Source organism: Mytilus galloprovincialis, chromosome 8, assembly GCF_965363235.1.
Source record: "Mytilus galloprovincialis chromosome 8, xbMytGall1.hap1.1, whole genome shotgun sequence".
Taxonomy (NCBI): Eukaryota; Metazoa; Mollusca; class Bivalvia; order Mytilida; family Mytilidae; genus Mytilus; species Mytilus galloprovincialis.
The window spans coordinates 24701748-24726788 of record NC_134845.1 but is presented as its reverse complement, the minus strand read 5'-3'; the positions used below and the strand labels follow the sequence as shown (position 1 = coordinate 24726788).

General features: G+C 32.7%; 1 protein-coding gene and 1 pseudogene across 1 annotated transcript in view; one reads left to right on the top strand and one right to left on the bottom strand.

Annotated features, from left to right (window-relative positions):
• Window positions 1-25041, top strand: part of LOC143042993 (uncharacterized) — a 92750-nt gene that overhangs the window by 49656 nt on the left and 18053 nt on the right. The window contains exons 34-47 of the mRNA XM_076215494.1: window positions 3507-3687; window positions 8499-8775; window positions 9251-9437; window positions 10511-10731; window positions 13274-13503; window positions 13722-13875; window positions 15040-15224; window positions 19056-19193; window positions 19601-19775; window positions 21340-21484; window positions 22044-22165; window positions 22799-22941; window positions 23960-24107; window positions 24539-24742. Of these exons, the coding sequence (XP_076071609.1) occupies window positions 3507-3687; window positions 8499-8775; window positions 9251-9437; window positions 10511-10731; window positions 13274-13503; window positions 13722-13875; window positions 15040-15224; window positions 19056-19193; window positions 19601-19775; window positions 21340-21484; window positions 22044-22165; window positions 22799-22941; window positions 23960-24107; window positions 24539-24742 (2510 nt within the window). The remainder of the gene's footprint in view (window positions 1-3506; window positions 3688-8498; window positions 8776-9250; window positions 9438-10510; window positions 10732-13273; window positions 13504-13721; window positions 13876-15039; window positions 15225-19055; window positions 19194-19600; window positions 19776-21339; window positions 21485-22043; window positions 22166-22798; window positions 22942-23959; window positions 24108-24538; window positions 24743-25041) is intronic.
• On the bottom strand, window positions 4314-7544 carry LOC143042905 (integrase/recombinase xerD homolog; annotated as a pseudogene).

The following is a 25041-nucleotide window of genomic DNA, read 5'->3' as shown; positions in this document are numbered from 1 at the left end:
ATTACATCAACAACAGAAATAAGTCCTTGGTAAGTATATAAAAGGTCATAAGATTGTCACATAACATCAACAACAGAACTAAGTCCTTGGTAAGTATACAAAAGGTCATAAGATCGTCACATTACATCAACAACAGAAATAAGTCCTTGGTAAGTATATAAAAGGTCATAAGATTGTCACATAACATCAGCAACGGAAATAAGTCCTTGGTAAGTATATAAAAGGCCATAAGATTGTCACATTACATCAACAACAGAAATAAGTCCTTGGTAAGTATATAAAAGGTCATAAGATCGTCATATTACATCAACAACAGAAATAAGTCCTTGGTAAGTATTTAAAAGGTCATAAGATTGTCACATGACATCAACAACAGAAATAAGTCCTTGGTAAGTATATAAAAGGCCATAAGATTGTCACATTACATCAACAACAGAAATAAGCCCTTGGTAAGTTTATAAAAGGTCAAAAGATTGTCACATTACATCAACAACAGAAATAAGTCCTTGGTAAGTATATAAAAGGCCATAAGATTGTCACATTACATCAACAACAGAAATAAGTCCTTGGTAAGTATATAAAAGGTCATAAGATCGTCATATTACATCAACAACAGAAATAAGTCCTTGGTAAGTACTTAAAAGGTCATAAGATTGTCACATGACATCAACAACAGAAATAAGTCCTTGGTAAGTATACAAAAGGTGCTAAGATCGTCACATGACAACAACAACAGAAATAAGTCCTTGGGAAGTATATAAAAGGTCATAAGATTGTCACATAACATCAAAAACAGAACTAAGTCCTTGGTAAGTATACAAAAAGTCATAAGATCATCACATCACATCAACAACAGAAATAAGTCCTTGGTAAGTATATAAAAGGTCATAAGATTGTCACATTACATCAACAACAGAAATAAGTCCTTGGTAAGTATATAAAAGGCCATAAGATTGTCACATTACATCAACAACAGAGATAAGTCCTTGGTAAGTATATAAAAGGTCATAAGATCTTCATATTACATCAACAACAGAAATAAGTCCTTGGTAAGTATTTAAAAGGTCATAAGATTGTCACATGACATTAACAACAGAAATAAGTCCTTGGTAAGTATATAAAAGGCCATAAGATTGTCACATTAAATCAACAACAGAAATAAGCCCTTGGTAAGTTTATAAAAGGTCATAAGATTGTCACATTACATCAACAACAGAAATAAGTCCTTGGTTCGTATATAAAAGGCCACAAGATTGTCACATTACATCAACAACAGAAATAAGTCCTTGGTAAGTATATAAAAGGTCATAAGATCATCATAGTACATCAACAACAGAAATAAGTCCTTGGTAAGTATACAAAAGGTGCTAAGATCGTCACATGACAACAACAACAGAAATAAGTCCTTGGTAAGTATATAAAAGGTCATAAGATTGTCACATAACATCAAAAACAGAACTAAGTCCTTGGTAAGTATACAAAAGGTCATAAGATCATCACATCACATCAACAACAGAAATAAGTCCTTGGTAAGTATATAAAAGGTCATAAGATTGTCACATTACATCAACAACAGAAATAAGTCCTTGGTAAGTATATAAAAGGCCATAAGATTGTCACATTACATCAACAACAGAGATAAGTCCTTGGTAAGTATATAAAAGGTCATAAGATCGTCATATTACATCAACAACAGAAATAAGTCCTTGGTAAGTATATAAAAGGCCATAAGATTGTCACATTACATCAACAACAGAAATAAGTCCTTTGTAAGTATATAAAAGGTCATAAGATTGTCACATAACATCAGGAACAGAAATAAGTCCTTGGTAAGTATATAAAAGGTCATAAGATTGTCACACATCAACAACAGAAATAAGTCCTTGGTAAGTATATAAAAGGCCATAAGATTGTCACATTACATCGACAACAGAAATAAGTCCTTGGTAAGTATATAAAAGGTCATAAGATCGTCATATTACATCGACAACATAAATTAGTCCTTGGTAAGTATATAAAAGGCCATAAGATTGTCACATCACATCACAACAACAGAAATAAGTCCTTGGTTCGTATATAAAAGGCCATAAGATTGTCACATCACATCAACAACAGAAAGAAGTCCTTGGTAAGTATATAAAAGGTCATAAGATCGTCATGTTACATCAACAACAGAAAGAAGTCCTTGGTAAGTAAATAAAAGGTCATAAGATCGTCATATTACATCAACAACAGAAATAAGTCCTTGGTAAGTATATAAAAGGTCATAAGATCGTCATATTACATCAACAACAGAAATAAGTCCTTGGTAAGTATATAAAAGGCCATAAGATTGTCACATCACGTTCCTTCTATGATGTTTGTGTCAATCAGATGTGTCTGATTCTACAGATAGGTGGGTACCTGATGCATGTTTTAGTTTGTGTTTAAAGACATCTATAGTTTTGTTCTTCTTTCAAAAACAAATTCCCAGCTAACCTCAGATTGTGAGGTTTCAGTTCAAGTGAAAATTGGTAAACAGGTTACAATTTTTTGCGACCTCTATGAAAATTTTCGAATTTATGTTTAGAAATTGGGCGAGTTAAAAAAACATTTCAGTTTGTTTCGAGTTGATACGAATATCAAAGTGTATTTAAATGTTTCTTTACAGTTGTAATTATGCTTTCAATATGATTGTTCCATTTTGCAATCAAATCCCTGGTGGTTATGTGTAATACTTAAGGTGGTATGGGAGTCTAAAATAAAAATGATAAAATTTGTTTATACTTTACCAAAACGTAGTATCTATTGATATATGTTCAAAAATATAATAAAAATGATAAGTCGCCGCGCATTTTCTCAAGCTACAGGTTGTGACAAAATGACAAATTTTGTATGAATTGTACAGGAAAAAACACCATTTTGTGATTAGAAAATGATATAATTGTAAAATAAATTAAGAAAAGATAGCTTTGAGACAATGCTTTGAGAATATCAAAAGAAAAGATAGGGTCACCGTACGTTTTCTCCTGCTAAAATACAAAATAGGAAAATTCCATGTAGATTTCTTCAGAAAATGCACTGTTTTAGAGTAACCTCCCCTTAAAATGCCAATTTAAAAAAAAAAAAAAAAAACCAACCAAACCACTATAAAAATTCTCATTATATATCTACACTCCTGCATCAAATTCTGCTAACTTGATAGAAAATCTGGACATAGGTTGTTTGTTTTTTACAATCCAAGATGGCGGAAGACACCCATACCACTTGAAAGGAATATGTTTACCATTTGAGGAAAAGCTGAGGTCTGGCTTTAATAATTGATAAGATCATAATATCGGATTTGACAGGTCAAAATGAAATAATCCATTTAGGTTACCAAACAATCAGTTCATTTATATCGCAATGGATAACAAGATATGTAGAAGAAACGCGAGTTTGACTTACAATTGATAAGCGGGGTATCTTCGTTGAGTTTTTATACAATTGAACACGTTAAATCTATATTGTTCATTTTACTATTTCAGTTGGAAAGGAGTGTTCATAGATTTACAAAGTGGTCTGGATTATTATCTGTGGTCAGTTGGATCACAACCTGGATACACGGATATGATGTCGTACATAAGAACGACAGATGAATGTGGAATAACAGACACAAATAGTCCTCTTTCACTGCTGGATGGCCATTCTTATTACATTAATGTCAGGGTAAGAAAATGAAATTTACTCTCATCTTTTTTTCGTTTTAATAGATATTTCTTGAAATTTGCTTAGTATTTGCACGACACGCTAGAATTGCTCGATTGTACTTTATAAATAATTGCCTTTTGTTGGCTGTTGTTCGTGTGTTTCTTTGTCAATTGTGTTCTCCAATTTATTTATATTGTAGTCCTGTGGTGTTGAGTTTTCATTTTAATGTTATATTTCACATGGCTATAAAAGAGGGAGGTTTGGCATGCCACAAAACATTTTTTAGTGTAAATTTTTATTACGATAAGACGTGTTACGGTACTTGTCTATCCCAAATTTATGTATTTGGTTTTCATGTTATATTTGTTATTCTCGTGGGATTTTGTCTGATGCTTGGTCCGTTTCTGTGTGTGTTACATTGCAGTGTTGTGTCGTTGTTCTCCTCTTACATTTAATGCGTTTCCCTCAGTTTAAGTTCGTTACCCCGATTTTGTTTTTGTCCATTTATTTTCTACCTCATTTCATTCGTACTAAAATAAATATTTTCTGATCTAACTAAAATAAACAACAAACAAGAAATAAGGTTGTGCGTTCGTTACAAAGATCGCATAAATTTTATATAATCAACGAGTCAAACAAAAATAACAATACAGATCAAACATATGTATAAATGTCACCATGTTATATCATTACATAAGCACCAAATGTACAAAGCTATTTCTAGATGGAGGGGGTGGGAGGGAAAACTAACGCAATCTGGAATATATAATAACACGTCCTTTCTAACTTTGTAACAAACGTCGCATTAATCAAACAGACCCACACACATTCCTTATATACCCTCAACCGAAACCGTCCGTGCAAACACATAACCCGGGAAAATATACACAGTAAGGGAAAACCCCCTTAATGATATAACGGAACGCAAAGAAATAGATTTATTTTCTACCTCATTTCATTCGTACTAAAATAAATATTTTCTGATCTAACTAAAATAAACAACAAACAAGAAATAAGGTTGTGCGTTCGTTACAAAGATCGCATAGCAAAGGGGGTTATAAGAAAAAGGGGAAAATTATAAACCCAAATTTAAGGATACCAAAAGCTTTTGTTCAATGCTATATTTGATATAGCCGTCCTTAGCTCTGTCCGTAGCCCAACGCCCATGAACTTTGAGGAGGCGATCAGGAACCTTGTTATTAGCAGCTGCCGAAACTCCGCCACTTCTAAGACTGTGAAGGGCGTAAAGAGAACTATCCAAACCTATGTCTTTAAGTGCTGACCGTAAAATCTCCCTACATCTGGTATAAGAAAGGGACTTAGACTTATTAGTAGCTTTGTACTCGCCAGATATTTTCATAAAGTTAATGGCAGTAAAGAGATTTTTCTATAATACCTGCTAACGCAATATATTTTCTTAACCAGAAAACGGGACAAAGCTCGTTGCGTGTTTTCGCAATAACAACTGAATTACCTCTCCTGTATAAATCTGTTTTACTTTTTGGAATTTTAATCTCCAAAAAATTTGATTGAAAATCCAGATCACACATCCGAATATTTGCTAGTTCACTAAATCTTAAAAAACCAGAAAACCATAGAAGACACAAGACACAAGTGCGCAAAAATAATAAATTATGCTTATCTACCGTATAGTGTCGAACTAATTTTAACAAAATATCTTTGGTAATAGGCTCCTTTTTGTTCAAAGGTTTGCCCAACGTCCGTTTTCCGCCTTCCAGAATAAGTGTGAGAAAATCATCTAAACAAGGATTAATGTTGAGGGAAATCTTATGCTGCCAGTTAATAGAGTAAAAATAGGCTTCCAAAACTGATACGGAAACTTTTTGTTGTATAAGTCCTCCTAAAAACAATGCAACTGAAGACACCGATGCTGGTAAATAAGAAAAATAGTTCTGAATACACCATTTTCGGAATTTTTCAAAATATAAGTCATACTTTTTGTTCGTTGCGGTAGCTCTAGCGTTTTTAACTATGGCAGGAAGAGCGTGTACGGATCCACACAAATAAGGATGAAACTTGTATTTTTCCAGGTCTTTCCAGTGGCTAACCAAGCGTGTAGAATCTGTAAAAAATTATCAGCATAATAAATGATACGGGCATATGAAAGTTAACCATAAGGGAATATGATATAAATATGTACATGTATTCGTAATTATACAAAAGAACAACAAAGTATAAACAAGATAGCTCAAAGCAAAAATGTGAAATTGTGCATAAATTGTAACTATATAAGAGTGCAAAGCTCAATAGGAGTAAAGCTCTCCTGTAACATTCCGTTAATAACAAAAAAAAAAAAAAAAAAAAAAAAAAAACAATAGAGAGCGCAGTCCTCTCTTATATATATAGGGAGCACAGTTCTCCACAAAAAGTAAATATTTCGTGTCAACAAACATGCATTACTAGTGTATAGCAAAATAGAGAGTGCAGTCCTCTCTTATATAGGGAGCACAATTCTCCACAAATATTTCATCTCTCGTATTAAAATACATGCATTACTAGTGTTTGGCAAAAATAGGGAGTGCAGTTTTTTCTCATAGGGAGCACAGTTCTCCGCAGATATTTCATGTCTCGTGTCAATATACGTGCAATTATAGTGTTCAGCAAAAATAGAGAGTGCATTCTTCTCTTATAGGGAGCACGGATCTCCACAAATAACTCATATTTCATGTCAATATACGTGCGTTGTTAGTTTTGGCAATAATATAGGATGCAGTCCTCTTTTATTAATATACATAACTCGAAACCACAATAAGTGCGTTTGATTAACATGAAAAATATTCACATACTACTAGCGTCAAAACGTAAAACTAAAACACTACTTTGAAAAGTCTGGGTAGCAAAAATGCTAGATTTATCTGAACCTGGTGTAAAAAAGTTCGTAGGATATTTGTATTCTACATAATCTACAATACAAGATAAATATTTTCCATTCATATCAACAATCGATGGCCAATAAGAGGCTGATATCCATTTAGGCACAATGAGTACACCTTTAGCTCTACAGAAAATTAAATATCTAAGTGTCCTATTGATCAAATGTACAGGTGGAACTATCCAGCTGTTCTCAAGTGCCCAATTATGGGCGAAAGCGTCAACCCCGCTAGTGCCTGGCGTCCAGAATAAAGAATAATATTTTGCAACTTTGTAATTGTTGCTACTAGCAAAAAGATCGCAGGTAAAGGGACCCCATAATATATCAAAATATCTGAATATACGCTGATGTATGCCCCAATCGTCGAAGTCGAAAAACTTGATTATCAACGGTTATTTCTTCGCCTGAATCGGACATTTCAATAACCAAACGCTTTTAAACTAAAAAACTAACGCTATCTGGAATATATAATAACACGTCCTTTCTAACTTTGTAACCAACGTCGCATTAATCAAACAGACCCACACACATTCCTTATATACCCTCAACCGAAACCGTCCGTGCAAACACATAACCCGGGAAAATATACACAGTAAGGGAAAACCCCCTTAATGATATAACGGAACGCAAAGAAATAGATGGATTTATGAGTTTGAACAGCGGTATACTACTGTTGCCTTTATTTATGTAACTATTTTGTTTTTCGTATTATTTTTTACATATTCCTAATTTCCCTTCTCAATTTTATTATTGATAAAGGAGTTTTAAACAGTTTCCATAATATAAACAGGATAAATACGTTCACGAAATGTGGTGCAAATCTGATACATTTTCCCTGAGAGATTCTATGTTTACTGTATAAATCCAAAGTGATGCAAATTACAACGTGAAAACAATTATTAGTAAAACATTCAGAATTAATATCGACATCCTTTTACTTACTCTATACAGGGAGTATCTGTTTAAAAATCTTACTTGTCATTTCAGTGAGGTATTTGGTTCCTCTATGAATTTCTAACAGTATATCAACAGTTTGCATTCCCTTTCTAAAACAAAAGTTAAATACAGTATGTTAGGCTGAAAAGAATAAAATTGACATAGGAAAAAATTCAGATTCACGTTGAATTGTCTGTTATGATACAAATGGTGCAATACGTGGAGAAAAATCTGATAAGTGAGCCATGCCAACAGTAGTATAGCTCGTGTTGCTCAGGCGTTATTTTGTGCTATTTTGATATTCACTACTTTTGTTCGTCACGATGTTGTTAGTTATTATTGACACTATGCATTTGAATATCTCTAGGGCTTTTGGTATCATCTATATCTCTTTTGTACAAGAGAAGCTAATTCCTTTTTTTTAAATAAACATGTGCACAAAGGTGTAGGTCTGGTAAGGCCCGATTTTGGCTTTAAATTTCAGGTTAATCCGTTGAAAGATTGTGGACACTTTTTCAACACTTAAATGTCTACTTCAGTCGATTTAATTAGTTTATGTGAAAGATTTGAACTGATTTAGACATTAAAGACGCTCACATGCAAGCTTAAATATGAAAATTCAGATGGTTTTTGTCAAAAATGAAAGTGACCGCATCCGTGTTCGCTCTCAAATTTTATATTGTTATGTATAATTATCAAATTCAACTTACATTAAAGTATTAAGAATGAATACACATGACGCCACTTCCATTAAAGACGGAAACCGTCTAAAATTTAACTTAAATGATAAAATTGTGAAGATTTTTGTAATTTAGCATGACTAAATGATGCTTGTACCCGATATATGATCATTGTCTTGTAAAAAAAAAACCATATTTATATAACAGAAGTATTCTCCTGTCCAATAAATAGCTGACGGTTTACATTTTAACAATTTTGCAAACTGCTGTCTTTTGGGGCCAAAAAGGGGTTTTACTTGGCCTACTCCTTTTGTTTTTAGGCATTTAACAAAGCAGGATTGTCTTCATTAGCCACATCCTGGGCTTTTGAACTGGACACAACGCCACCTATACCTGGTCACGTGTATGATGGAGATAAGGATCAGGTGACAGGAAGTGTGAAAGATATTGACTATCAAACCGAGACCAAAGTTTTACATGCTCACTGGGAAGGATTTCATGAATCTCATTCAACTATCAAAGATTATTATGTCTCAATTGGAACCTGTCCTCAATGTGAAGACATTTTAGGACAACAAGCCATAGGAATATCATATGGTGAGCAAAATGTATTAAACAGGCCCGTTTGTTGCATTTGTCTGTTTTTTTTTAACTCTTTGGTTGGGTTGATATCTCTTTGACACATTCCCCATTTCCATTCAATTATTCATTTTAACTTTAGATTGCAATTTGTATACAAGTAAGATAAAGTTTTGACAAAGAACTTCAATAAACTTTAAAAAAAATTACAAGTTTTCACTTAACTTGAAAGGTTTGAACTTGAGTTTTTTTTTCCTTGACATACATCTAAGATATTGATTATATAAAATCGTATGATAAAGCAGACAAGACAAATGTGTTTTCCTGTAGGTTAATTCTAATACTGAATATTTATAATTTATTTCTTCTTCTTCTTCAAATATTATTTTTTATTATTTTTCTTGAATTATCCACATATATTTGTGATATTGTATTTTTTTTATAAATATGTTGACAGTACATTGTCAAACCGAAATTATTATTTCTCTTTTAGAATTTACCCTAGAAAATACTCACCTTGGTACAGGACTAAGATATTACACAACTGTAACTGCATGTAACACAGCAGAAATGTGTACGACTGTGACATCAGATGGTGTAATTATAGACAACAGTCCACCAACACCAGGCACTGTGCAGGATGGTACTGGATATTACGATACAGAATATCAATCAATGAAGTAAGATTGTTTTGCATTCATTCAAAACAGATGGCACATTGACGAATGTTGTGGTTCAGTTGAAAAGAATTAAAAAAATGATGATGTTGTAATAATAAACTTCAAGAGTTGTAATTTATTTAAATAAGATGAATGCGGAGAAACAATAGTCTCATGCCATGCGTTTGACAAATGAGAGAAAGACATATCAATATTAATTGATAATAAAAACAGTTCTTTAAACACTACATGTATATGCAATCCAAACTTAAAAATGTCCCTATTATTCAAATTGATGCTTCAGAATATTAACTTATAATTTTCGGTTTTTAAACGAAGGAATATTTATCGCAAATTAAATGCATCTTAAAATTACGTATGCACCCCATTATTCAAAACGAAATTTTTCTGTACAATGATATAATTTATTAAATTAGTAAGAGCATACCGTTAAACGTTTCATAAATGACGCAGTCAATATTGAACAATAAAACAGCGTTAAGGGCTTTTATAAATTTGTTTCCCTATGATATTACATTCCTTGAAATTGATAGCTCATTAAACCTATCCCTTTTCTACCCAAATGATGTTCAGCGTCAAAGCCAGGTTTAATCCATCATTTTCTACATAGAAAATGTATATACCAAGTCAGGAATATGACAGTTGTTGTTTATTCGTTTGTCGGTTTGAGCTTTTGATTTTGCTACTAGTATTTGATAAGGGACTTTTCTTTTTGATATTCCCGCGGAGCTGACTTTTTTTGTGATTTTAGTTTTTTCCACCTAATGAATATTTTAAAAGAATTGACCAAACTCATATTCATATATGAAGAGTGTATACATATATCCATGTTTATCGTATTGTATTCAATAAACATTCTACCACTGAATGGAGGGTGATACAATATTCCCCTCACCAGACATTTAAATTGTTCACGTCAAAAACAGAAATTCAAAGGAAAATAAAAATAAACTGGATTTCATAATTTTGTAAACCACACATTGATTATAAAAACTTAAATCAATCGGTCGAAGAGAGTAAATTCATCTTATAATAAGAGAAACAGTTATTTATACCTATCTGCATCGTTACAGAAACTACATATCAGCTAAATGGTATGGATTTGATGATGCCCAGTCAGGTTTGGAGAAATACGAATGGAGAGTGGGAACAAAGCCAGGGAATGGTGATATTGTACCAACTATAGAGCTTCATTTGACCGAAACAGCAGCATTATTGGACTCATCTAGTTATAATCTTAGCCTTCCTATCAACACACGGATGTATATAACAGTCAGAGCTTATAATAAAGCAGGTGTGTATTTAGTTTGACATATATAGGTGAGGCAAATTGTATTTGGTCAACTAGTATTTAGCAGGCAAATTTCTTTAAACATTGTTGTTGATATTTGTTTTGAAAGTAGGTTTTAAGGACTTCAAAGGAAATCTGAACAAACTTGTGATTACCCGGCTGATGTTGTGATTGATAAAATACTTTAACAAATTGTGACTTGGATGAAGAGTTGTCTCACTGACACTCATACCACATCTTATTATATCAATGATACAACAGTGTAAATTTGGAACCAGTTGTCAGACTGCAAGTACACATTAGATGTTAAATGACAAATGCAGTACACAAATGAAATCACTACTCAGACCATTCAAAAAACTTTAGAATAACCGTTTCACAGATGATATCTGATATGTTTCTCAAGTGCTCCACGAAACCTCTTTCTTAATTATTAACATCTTTTTTTTATTAGTAATCAAAGACGGGCTTCAAAGTTATTGTGAAACTGCCTATTCTAGAGGTGGCATGAAGCAGATGTGAATACTTAAAAATTTCAAAGATCTTTTAGTAAAAGTAAAAGTTCAAAGATATTTAAGCAACCAAAAGCACTTTAAATTAAAAAAAATCTAAAATTGTAAATTATGTTTTTTTGCTGGATGTTTTTTCCCGATCCTATTTCGGACCCCCTGATTTTAAGAGGGCGTATCTAATTAGTCATGCCTGATTAACTTTAAGCATATTGAACCTCAATTTAAAGACCTACACTGGGTAAATAAGTTCGAGGTACAATAAGTAGACAAAAGAAATCCTTTGTGAAATGAGGTCGTCCCAGGTATCTTAGATAAATATTTTGCGTTGAATAACAATGAAAAATGCTGCAGCAGGTTTGTAAGAATACCTACAATGTAACTCTTTTTCATCTTGAAATAGTATTAAAACATTTGACCTTTGTACACTAAACACAAGTATTCCACATTCCAAACTAAAAGACAAATTGAAAGATAAAATTGAGAAAGGAAATGGTGAATATGTCAAAGCGACAACCACCCGACCATAGAGCAAACAACAGCCGAAGGCAACCAATGGTATTGCTTTGTTTCATAAAACGAATGGCCAACGTAGATAAAAGTATCTTGTCTTAGGGAGGGATAAATCCTACTTTGTAAAGGATCACTCTGATTCAAACAAAAACATCTCTGAAACTGACATTATCAAGATGCTTGATTTCTTGAATGACAACATATTTGCTACGTTCGGAGGACGAATTTTTCAACAGACTGTCAGCATTCCAATGGGAACAAATCGTGCCGACTTGTTTCTTTATTATTATGAGGCTGACTTCATACAGGAACTTCGTAGGAAGAAAGATAAGAAGTTAGCAATATCCTTTAACTCTACTTTCCGCTATATAGATGATGTTCTTTCACTAAATAATTCAAAATGTGGTGACTATGTTGAACGCATCTATACCATCGAAATAGAGATAAAGGATACAACAGATACAGTTAAGTCGGCCTCATATCTTGACTTACATCTGGAAATTGACAATGAAGGTCGATTGAAAACGACAAAAGAGATGATTTCAGCTTTCCAATTGTGAACTTTCCATTTCTAAGTAGCAACATTCCAGTAGCACCTGCATACGGTTTATACATCTCCCAATTGATACGATATTCCCATGCTTGTATTTTCTATCATGATTTTTTTGATAGAGGGTTGCTGCTCACAAGGAAGCTATTAAACCAAGAGTTCCAAATGGTGAAGTTGAAATCACACTTCTTAAATTTTACGGAAGCCATCAAGAGTTGGTTGACCGTTATGGAATAACCGTTTTACAAATGATATCTGATATGTTCTTTACGTCGTAACTACAACCCCCTTCCCTTCCACGAATGTGAACTACTGAATTAGACTATTTACCGGTTTTATTATCGTATAAGCAACACGACGGGTGTCACATGTGGAGCAGGATCTGCTTACCTATCCGGAGCACCTGAGATCACCCTTAGTTTTTGGTGGGGTTCGTGTTGTTTATTCTTTAGTTTTCTATGTTGTGTCTTCTGTACTATTATATGTCTGTTTGTCTTTTTATTTTTAGCCATGGCGTTGTCAGTTTATATTCAATCTATGAGTTTGACAGTCCCTCTGGTATTTTTCGTCCCTCTTTTAGCTCTTAAAACACCAGATTGAATCCATGTTGGCCAGATGGCCAAACATATTCTGTAGTCTTTAGTCACATTAGCTTTGCTTTTGTTTGAATTGTTTTACATCCTGTCATATCTCGACAATTAAACTGACATAACGGACGTTTTCGTTCTGTATTGAAGGCCATACAGTGACATATATCTGCTAAAACCCACTTGATTTGAACATTGTTGGAGAGTTGTTTCGTTGTTAAATCTCCTAAGTTGTTCATTGTTTCTTATAAACTTGCATAAATTGATAATAAAGATTGAAATTGTTAGACAGTTTTTGATACTATGGGAAATGCCCTATGTAGAGGATATTCATGTTTTTTACTTGATACGCAGATTTGAAACAGTATGGCATGTTTTACTTGCAGGGTTGTGGGCAGAGTCATCATCAAGTGGTTTAAGTGTAGATGACACGCCACCTATCTTGTCAAAAGTAACGACATTCTCTAACGATTTTGGAATCAATGAAATGACTCAAATATATAGGACAACGATGAAGGTCGAATGGGAAGTTGATGATGTAGAATCATTTATAAAGAGACAATACCTGTCAATCAAATCTCATATTGGAGGCGAATTTTTACTATCTTCACTGCCAGTAAGTAGGCTAAAAGGGCTCCACTGTATTGTTGTAACAATAAAACGCTTGTATGATTGTCGTCTTTGTTAAAAAATAATAGATTAAAAAAAATGTTTTCGGTGAACAGAACTAATATCAAACATGACAGGCTTTAGTTTTCATAATCTGGATCCAACAACATCATGTATTTATATTGAATATTTGCTCCATGAACATTGATCATTTATCTCACCTAGGTCAATGGTATTGCCCGGTCCTATGTATTTACTGGTTTAGATCTACATGATGGAGTGACATACTATGTGACTTTGATTACTTGTAACAGTGCAGATATCTGTATCTCAGATACTTCCCAGGGAATGTTTGTAGATAGCACTCCACCATCCAGAGGTATGTATCTATTGACTAAGTGAGTAAGGGCAGCAACTCTCTAACAGTGCAGATATCTCTATCTCAGATACATCACATGGAATGTTTGTAGTTAGCACTCCGCCATCCAGATGTATGTATCTATTGACTTAGGGAAGGGGGGTGTCTGTTATTCTAACAGTGTAGACATCTGTATCTCAGATAAGTCACAGGGAATGTTTGTAGATAGCACTCCACCAACCAGAGGTATGTATCTATTGACTATGGGAGGGAGGGGAGGTGTCTGTTACTCTTACAGTGCAGATATCTGTATCTCAGATACTTCACAGGGAATGTTTGTAGATAGCACTCCACCTTCCAGAGGTATGTATCTATGTACTAAAGGAGGTGCGGTGTCTGATACTCTAACAGTGTAGACATCTGTATCTCAGATACCTCACATGGAATGTTTGTCGATAGCACTCCACCATCCAAAGGTGTGTATCTATTGACTAAGGGAGGAGAGGTGTCTGTTACTCTAACAGTGTAGACATCTGTATCACAGATACATCACAGGAAATGTTTGTAGATAGCACTCCACCATCCAGAGGTATGCATTTATTGACTAAGGGAGGGGAGGTGTCTGTTTCGCTAACAGTGTAGACATCTGTATCTCAGATTTATTACAGGGAATGTTTGTAGATAGCACTCAACCTTCCAGAGTTTTGAATATATGGAGGTAAGGATTCTTTTAAAAATACAGATATCTGTATCTCAAATACGTCAGAGGGAATATTTGTTTGTTCACCAACATAAGATATGTAGAGGGCACAGAGGGGTATTCACTCTTTAAAAAAGTAGATATGTGTATTTCAGATACATCACATGGCACATATGCAGATATTTCCATATGGTGGTTTCTATGGAGTGAGGAGGGAACGTAGGTATTCAACTCTCTAACAGTAAAGAGGTTATGTTTCATTCTCAACTACATCGGAAGGAATGTTTATAGTCACACAGAGATTTGTATACCTACCCTGACATTGTGTTTTGCGAGCCATCTAATTTACCATGATTTTGCCATGCATATATATTTAAATGAATATTCTGTTTATTTCTGTATTTCAGGAATGTTTGCCTGAAAGCCAATCATGGTACCCCAATCTTGCCGATCATATGTTCCAATGAATCTTCTGTTTATTTCAGGAATGTTTGCTGTTAGTACTGACCATGCTTCTGATCAAGATCTCTCCAGAAATGAACATGGGTGGATGACCTATGGAAGTAATGCTGTGTATCTTGCCTGGCTAGGATTCAGTGATATACATTCACAGATTGATCATTATATGGTCACTGTGGGCTCCTCTTACATGGCCAAGAATCTGAATAAGGTATATGGTAATGATCTGACTCAGAGAAAATTTATACACCTTAGTTTGCACCTCATAAGATCGGAATTGTCATAAATTATCAACCTATATTTTTTTTTATTGATGTTTAAGTATTTGAAATGTTTGTTTATATTTTCGTTTATTTGTATGTAGCTCTTTAAAATCAATTGTTTGATTTAGAGGTCGAAAAAAGGAGGGTATGAATTTATAGAAGAGGCGGCATTAAGGTGAATCGGATGAGTGTCATTTTGTCACATTTATTTAGATGGTCTTTTAGTAGGGTGCCCAATCAACAAATTTTATCGATAACATACGGCTATATTTTATATCACTGGAAAGAGGAGAACAAACCTAATCGAAATATCGTTGTCGTCGTTGTCTGCCGTGGTCACATTTTTTTAAAATCAGGGTCAAAGGTCAAAGCAAAAATTTCAAAAGAATGCACAGTCACTTTTAGATAGCTGGTTTCTCCTACATATCTGCGTTTGGAGCAAAATAAAAACAACCTATTTATAGAAATATATCTTTTGTATCTACATTTAAAACTTATTTTATATTTTTATCCCAAAAAATGACTTTAGATTGACTTTTTTGCATATAGGGTGCAAATTTGAAATTTTCAAAGAGCTGTTATATAACAGTGACCTTGACCTATTTCAAATTCTAAATTTGAAATTTTTGTATTTAATTCATTACAAGTAACATCTAAAGATATTTTTTAGATCTTAACTTTAATAATTTGTCGAAAACAAAATGTGTTTTTCACGTATTTTGATAGTCAGGTGTTCGTCAATTTCTAGGTAAATACCAAACTTCTGTTATTGGTTGTGAAAGAGTATATACAAATGATTTGTTTTGAAATTTGTGTAACATTAACGTCAAACGTGGTTGAATATGAAGCTCTGTGTATAGCTTTGCTTTACAGAAGTAAAAATTAATGCAAACGGAGAAAAAGGGGGGTTAAAGTTATAAAAACAAAACGTCTATTAGAAATAGGTAAAACACCCCATCCTACATATACAGATGACTAAATGAGCAACAATTGGCTATGCTGTTTACAAGTATTCCAAAAATAAAATAAGAGAGAGGGTTATGTACAGCACAGATGTATTTTACAAACCATTGTAAACAAAAAAAGGCGTGAGAAACCAAAGGGACATTATAAAATAAAGACAAGCTGACAACACCATTGCAAAAACACGAAAAAAAGAACAAATGCAAATATAAAACTATGATCGAAGCTGGTATTACCTACTACGTTGAATGGTCTCCTGTGGTTTAAGCCCACCAACCACGGCAAGGTCAGAGACCATACGGCAGGGTTTTTTTTTACATATTTTTCCCCACTATAGATAGATTATTACTATATTTCCAACGATTTCAATATTGAGTAGATGTTATATTTATTGTTTAGAAAAGATTATGGACTGCTTAATTTTCATTCAATAGCTAGCAATGATTCATAAGGTATAAACAGAAAAATGAAATCTTATACATCTACATCTTCGTAGTCATCAATGTTTCTAACTGCAACCAGACGAGTATTTGCATTTTGACAAATGTCATTTGCCTGACATGGGCATAAATCTGTACATGATAGATTCTGTTAGAAACAAATGCAAACTTAATCTTGCAGAAATTCATATGACATCTGACCTTCGAGATAGAAAGTAACAAGTCATTCTTCTTTTCCCATCCTAACTTAAGAGAAGAATGTAGTATAGTTTTGCTATATGGGAAGACATCAAATTTATGTCTGGAGTGAAGCTCTTATTACATATTGTTTAAAAGTAAATTTACAAGGATGAAGTTTGACAAGGGAGAAATTATAAATTGTAAAATTGACAATGGAAATGGGGAATGTACCAAAGAGACCACAACTCGACCATAGAACGGACAATTTTAACCAATATTACGCTCAATTTGTTTAGGTCACAATTATCTATTTTGATTTTTGACTTGAGACCATTAAACGTAACATTAAGATATCGAGCTGCGTCCATAGATTCATCGATGTCACAATAAGAAAGGTTTGACAAATCGGAAAAATCTTTTGGTTTTTCCTTTAAGACTAAAAAAACAGCGCGCTTACCGATCCTAAACAGGGACGACGTTGTATCGCATCATGTTAAAACATGTGCGCCTGGTATAATGTTACAGATGGCAAACCCGAGACTTTTACATATTTCTTGGACAGGCATATAGCGGCGAAAATCTTGTGTGAAAGTTATAGTACCTGTTTGAAAACATAGCTCATGCGTATACTGCATGTAGGGGAAGTAATGAACGCATAAGATAAGAACATCTGTATCTTGTGATTTTGTTATTACCCTACCCTATATGCCTTTTTACACAGAACTCTTTATCTACATGAATAGCATGTAAAATCATGCGGGTATCTACTTCATCGGGCGTACAAAATGATTCTCAAAACCTGAATACTAGTACTCCTTCTGAGCAGAATTTGGGTCCTTGGAAGTGCTAGCTAGATAAATGACGCTTGAAATATACTAAAATAAACATGATCTTTCCGGGTTCCCAGACCCTCGATAAAGCTTTTGTTTGTGCTAATTTCTCGCATATTACTAAGCAATTCAGTTATTAAGACATATAACACACGTATTTCATTCCTACTTTGATAAGGGCTTGATGGGCATAGTTTAACAGGACTGTGTGCCATATTCCGGGTCTGAAACGTGACTGAAGGATTTGATTTGTATATTACAATAACAACAAAAAATCAATTCAAAAAAACAATTAAAAATATAAAAACCAACAAAAAAAATATTTCCTAAAACAAAACAACGATTTTCAAAATAACTCGACTATTCCAAACATACATATCGACCATACAACAATTAAACAGAGAAATGAAGTAAGTGACAGTTGTCCTAGTTAATGACCTGATAGTGTAAGCTACAAAACGATTAACGGCACGAGGAAAGGCGTGTTTGAATCAAGGCAGAATTATCACTAAATTTGTGTTTTAAATTGCTATTTTCTTCTCACCGATTAACATTACACGAAATGTATTTGGCACACATATGAACCATGTCTTATTGATGAAATCAGAGTAAAAATCTTGTGAAAGTTACACACAATAAATTTTCTTTCGTTCAAAATGTGACAAATTTCAGCTAAAAAAATAGTCTTACAAAAATCATGAAATACTTATATTTAAATTATATAAATCTTTTCAGCTTTTGTTATATGATAAATTTAATTTTTAAGCTAGATGATCAGTATCATTTAAACAAATGACACAGAAAGCAATAATTTTATTTTTCGTGTTGAAGATGGCTTGTATGAGTCGGTATTTTTGGGTACCCTTAGAAAGCACATAATTTTGAAAAACGTGACCACGGTAGCTTACGACGACATTCATGATTGGAAAATATAATGATTTTCCAATAGTTTGCATATACATATAGCCGTAGGTTATCCGTTAACTTAAACTCGTTAACTAGACGTCTTTTTCGATACCGGGCACCCTACTATTTAACTATTATACTTGTTTGGCTTTTTTTTGTTGATCCGAGCGTCACTGATGAACTTATGTAGACAAAACATGCGTCTGTTGTGTCAAATTTTAAGCCTGATATATACCTGTAATCACTATAAGATGAAAATTGAAAACGTGGAACGGCCTTAAATTATAATTCAATATAGCAGCAAGCGAAATATGAAATTCAAAAATACCAAACCGAGAGGAAAATTTAAAACGGAAAAAACAAAAGCTCAAACATATCAAACGAATAGATAACAACTGTCATATTCTTGACTTGTATTTTATCAAATCTTATGAATTATTAACAGTGTTTTGATTTATAGGATCTTGAAACCAAGTATATCCACGTAGATAGCAACACAGACCATGGTGATGAGGGCAAAGTTCAACTGCATAAAATCGAGACTGTTGTATTGACTCAATTTGATGAAGTATTTATCACCCTGTGGGCTGTTAATAAGGTAATATAGAGCCAGAACCTTTGTATTATAATGATGTTAAGAGTTTATTTTGTCTGTGAATGTTCAGTTGGTGAATTATTTAAATGCCATAAAACTAATGTTACAACAAGTCATGTAAATATTATTTAAAACCTTTTAAAATACTTAACTATCTAGAAGTATTCAAAAGATAATGCATACTTATCATTGTTTGGCAAGTTAGACTAAAGATATGCTCCTGTTTGAAGACATTGTGAAAAAATACGAAATTGAATATTTTCTAAAGGAGCAAATCATATTGGGTTTGTTTTTTTAAATATCTGAAAGAATCAATTATAAAGACCAGATATTTTTATTTTGATTAGTGCTTATATTTCAAGAGGTAAATAACAAAAAGCCAACTTTGACCTTCAATATGCTTTCTACAGGTTGGTTTAAGAAGTCACATGATTCATTCAGCTTTTAAAAGGGCTCCACCGAGCTATCTGGACTTGGTGAGACGATGTGATGCAATATCATGTGAAGGCCATTGTGTTTGTTCTCCACAAGACCAGAAGTGTCCATTTAATCCAAGTCTTGGTAACTGTACTGATGTTTCTGATGGTTAGTATGATAAAACACTTTTATATCAAATTCTAAAAAGAATCAGAATTTTGTAAAAGGTTATCGATGTGTATTCCATGACATCTATAGATTAAAGTCAATTTTAAGACCGTTTTCATTTGAATCTATTGCACACATGAATGTTAAAATTAACATGTTTTGTCTAAATAAACTCAACATAAATACTAGGCTAGATATTTAGTTTATTTTGTATTTCATGTTTACCCAAATCTAGGAATACTGACTGCGAAAAGAGGTAAAACATTACAAGTTACGTACCTTTATAAACATTTCAAACATTCATTTGTTTAAGGTGAAAATATTTGTGTTTTGTTTTAAAACTTACATATCCCCTCCTCTTGTCTGTGGTAAATACTTCATCTAGAAGGTTTATATACAATATACTGTTTTTTCAGTGAAATGTTTTTCTTCTACTGCACTTTACCTATCATTCCAAATATCACTGAAATTAGATATAATATTAAGAATATATTTATACTTTCCCCCTTTCATATTTTCCATGTATGGGTTAGGAAATAGTGCTGTACAGTTTACTCATACCATTATCTGTAACAGTTTGTTTTCACACTTTGTTGTAAAGGATATTGTGGTTTCAAATTTTTATTTAGATTTTTGCATGCTGATATTGAAACATGTATTTACAAAATGTATAAGATCTACCGAGACCTTGTGGCTGGAATGGTTCTTATGCTGAACATATTGTTACTATATACGTTTAAACTTTAACTTGTGACTACGGCGTCAATTATTTAGAAGCCGTTTGAAACAGTAAACTTTTCAAAAACATCACAGCAAACTACAGAATGAGTTGATATAGAGAAATAAGTTAGAACTTATAAAAGTTCATACTAGAGATAAGGATGAAAAGTCGAGACAGAAGTGCAAAAAGAGATAACAAAAATTATTCATCACTTTCTTAAAAAAGTGTGTGCAATTGCGTTTTAGCATATAATGAATAATTTTAAGTTTACGTTTTATCGCAAAAACAACTGAATAGTGACCTTTGAGTTCTCAAAAACAAGTTTTTTTTTTATTGAAGTGAAGTATAAATCATCTTTTGTTGATATTTGAATTCTTTACCTCCAACAGTTACCAATTTTATAAGTAATTGTTCTTACGAGAAAGATTGCTAATTTTTCATTTGTTATTGTTATTTGAATAAGAACTGGCAACACTTTCCATTTCCGTTACAAGGAGTTAAAAAAGCTCCTCCTGAATCAACCACTATCAATGACACATCACTTTTATACTCTTTTATAGGTTTGACTTTCGAAAAGGCTTTTATCAAGTTTTTCAGATTGTTTCACGCAGACTACTTGTTATATTTGTTGTTGTATTGAATGGTACAATGATTATCTGTAGAACTTTCTAAACTATGTCGAGGTTAATAATTTGGATTTCAAATTGTATTCAATATGTCATGTAGGTATGACTTCACATTATATTTTAATGAAACAATATTGTAATACGTATAATTAAGTGTATATTTAGACTTTTTGAGTAAAAAGAGCACATTGCATTTTGTTAACACAATTTTTTTCAGGTGTATTTTCTGGTACACAGTACACCTTATTGTTAGTAAAGGACACAAATGGTTATACTACGGATGACCAAGCTGTAACAGCTTCCGACAGTGTGCTGAGAGCTTCATGGATTATATCTCAACAGTTTCCCTCTAAACCATTATGGTAAGTTTGTACAACTCAATGTAACAACATTCGACAGTGTGCTGAGAGCTTCATAGATTATATCTCAACAGTTCCCCTCTAAACCCTTTTGATAAGTTTGTCCAACTAAATGTTTATACACCCATTTATCAATGTATTATGACCCACTTACACATATGCTCTTTCATTCTTACCATTGCTGCAAGTTCTAGTCAGTTTTCAGTTGTTTGTACAGAATTTTGGTATAAACTTTCACCAACATTTATAGTTGCTTTAAAAGTCTATGTCATTTTGGAATCTGGTGGTTTATTGTTTCATTGAAATTCTTTCACATCTTCTAATATTTTGCCTTGTTTCAAAATGTGTTAAACTTTATTTGAAAATAAAATTGTACTACATCAGTTTTGAAGCTTTCTTAATATGATGTAATACACTTATTATATTACTGTAGACTGACAAAGTTACCTTTATATTGTATATGTGGTTAATCTATAGTGTATGTATTGCAACCTTATTGTTCCCTAACCTTATGAATGTATCTTGATACAACATGTAAACGCTGGCCTATTTTATACTGAAGGTATGAATGGAGTGTGGGTTACGCAGATGATGCAACGCCAACTGGTATATATGACCCAGTCAAGGAGAAGGTTTGGCAGGATGCTGGTCAGTTGATGGATTCTGTCTTCACTATTGGACCAGGTAGAAATTAAATTTTTATGGATCTTTTTTCAAATGAAAATTTGATTTGATATTAACATGTTATATTCATGTGTTTTGTGACATTTTCTTGCTATTTCAAAAATTGTATTAGATGATTCTCAATACTAGCAGAATATAAAACACTTACCGGTCAATTCCAGAAGACTGCTGCTTCATGCAGTCTAAAATGTGTTCATTTCGCAACCTTACACTACTTTAACGGGATTTATTTTTTCGCAACCTTGATACCTTTAACAATTTATGAGTGACATATTTCAAGTGGTTTGCTGAAAACAATTTGACAAAATACGCAGTGCATGCTTGCTATAATTTAATAAAAAAAGGAATGATTTTTTTTGTCAGCAAATATGTGTGAGAATGTCTCTGATGCAAATGAATAATTCCTAATACATGGAAATAATCATAGTGAAAAATTCAAGTTGATGTTTTTAATCTTTCTGAGGTATTGAGATTTTTGTGTAGTCAAAAAAAATAAATTTGTATAATTCAAAAAGGAAGTAATCACTAAAACTATATTTTGAAAACAATGATTTCGCTTAACCTTTGTCAACATTACCCGTTACTCACATGCTTAACCAGACTAATCATCGTTAAAATGCTAATTTTTTTCAGATCAACAACTGTTAGAAAACACAATCAAATATTCTTTGTTTGTTCGGATATGGTACACATCTAACATTTATGCTGTATTTAAGACGGATGGTATAGTTGTGATGACACAGACACCTGCTGTAGCTACAGTTAGAGGAACGGCTGTGAGTACTTCAAATTGTACGGCTGTTTTATCAGATCTGATGTCTACATTCAATTCAAGACATACGTATTATTGTGATGATTCAGACACCAATGATTAGACAAACTGCTGTTCTTGCATTTTCAAGAACTTTTTTGGCTGGGTTTCCCCTGAGTACGCATGGTTGGGTTCAGGGTTATTATCAACCCTAACGTCAATTTCTTCTATATATATAGGTTGTTTCATATAATTATTACACTTTTCTAAATGTTGGTATCAATATGCCATGCAAATTTGTACCTCACTTTGCGAAAACATTTGGATTTTTTTGGGCATTTTTCCAAATGATGAAACAAGTTTTCAGTAGTATCCTAATGTAATCTACGCCTTTGCAGTCTTCAACCGGGAGCTTTAATTTTTTTTTATTATATCAATTGAGTTATGCACTATACGTATTCACGTATTCAATTTAAGAAAATTTTTCACGATTTTTCTGATTATGGACCTTTTTTCCGCAATATTTTTAGAGGATGCCTATTATGTGTCATACAGCTTTCTACCCAAGGGCTTTTCACATTTTATTTTATTTACTTTGGGTAATTTAGATTAACACGTAGAGACTATCATTTTTTTCTTTCAGACAGTCAACACATTTGTAATATTACATGCATGTTTAAGGTTCAATATCATTAATGACTTTTGATATTAAACAAACAACGATCATAACAATGTATTGATTGCAACCTTTTAGTCTTTGTCATATTAAGACATTTGGTAAATTTGAAAAAAAATACCTGGCGTCTGGCCTGAGTCATGTATCTTAGCAACATATATCTACTGTACAGTGCTTTAATTTTTTTCATTAAAAGCAATTGATTTCCAACAATCCAAAGAAAAACTTTAGTTGTAACATTTGAAGTTTCCTTAATTTTAAGGCACAGTTGATGCTGAAAGAATTAACTTTGGTGAATGCTAAGGATGAAGCCAGTTGACTTTGTCATGTCATTAAATCAATGAAAAAAATTCTTTTTAATTTAAAGGTGATAGAAAAGGTTTTGAATACATATGTAAAGGATGATGATTATATGAAAATAGGGAGACCTATAACATTTATGTGGAAGGACAAATTTCTGAATGCTGCAGCCACTATTGATGAATACAAACTTTACATTAGTTCATTTCCTGGTGGTAAGTACAGTATCCAGTAGTTACAATAAGAAATGGTCAATTACTGGCTTATTGTCAAGACTATGTTAAAATCAAGATATGGTTGACCATGATACAACTCTTCACTAGAGACTTACTGATGTTGAAGTTAGCAATTATAAGTCCATTGGTATATAAAATTTGATGTTAAATAATTCCCGAAATGCAACTTCAATATCCTTTCCCATAAAAACAATATTTGAATGATTTTTAGGCAATTAACATGCGATAGCGAATTACAGGCCAATGAGTTCTTGTCAAATATAACAAGTATTCAATGTAAATTCATTTTACGTTATCAATCATCAAATCATTCTTATCAAAATTGTCATGTTGTAAAATTATCAAAATATTGTTTTCTCGACATATTAAGATAATTTTCTCTGAATTGATAGTGTCCTTTTTACTTAAAGGATATGATATTTTGACCATACCCACGGATTTAGATGGAACAGTGGAAGGATTCAACATGTCTAGAGTAAACTTATCGCCAGGAATAAAATACTATTCTAACGTGATAGCTTATAACTATGCTGGTGTACACACTACGTCCACGTCCGATGGATTCATTGTAGATCATGTAGACCCATCAGCTGGGATTGTATATGATGGATTAGGTAAGTCAATGGTTCTTCCATTCATGGCCATGAATTTATAATACAGTTTTTAACAATGACTAATGCATTACAAAACCATGCATACATATGTGTTTTATTTAAACAACATTGCTATGACTTTAAATAAATCTGATTAAAAAAGTTGGTAATATTAATGTTGTGTAATGTCAAAGAAAAACATTAAGCTGTGAAATAATAATAGAGGTAATTACATTATTTTGACTCTAAGCTCCGCTTGAAAAAGGGGGTGTATTTTGTTTTACATGTTAAATTGTCTATTACCCTTTTGGTTTCCAAAT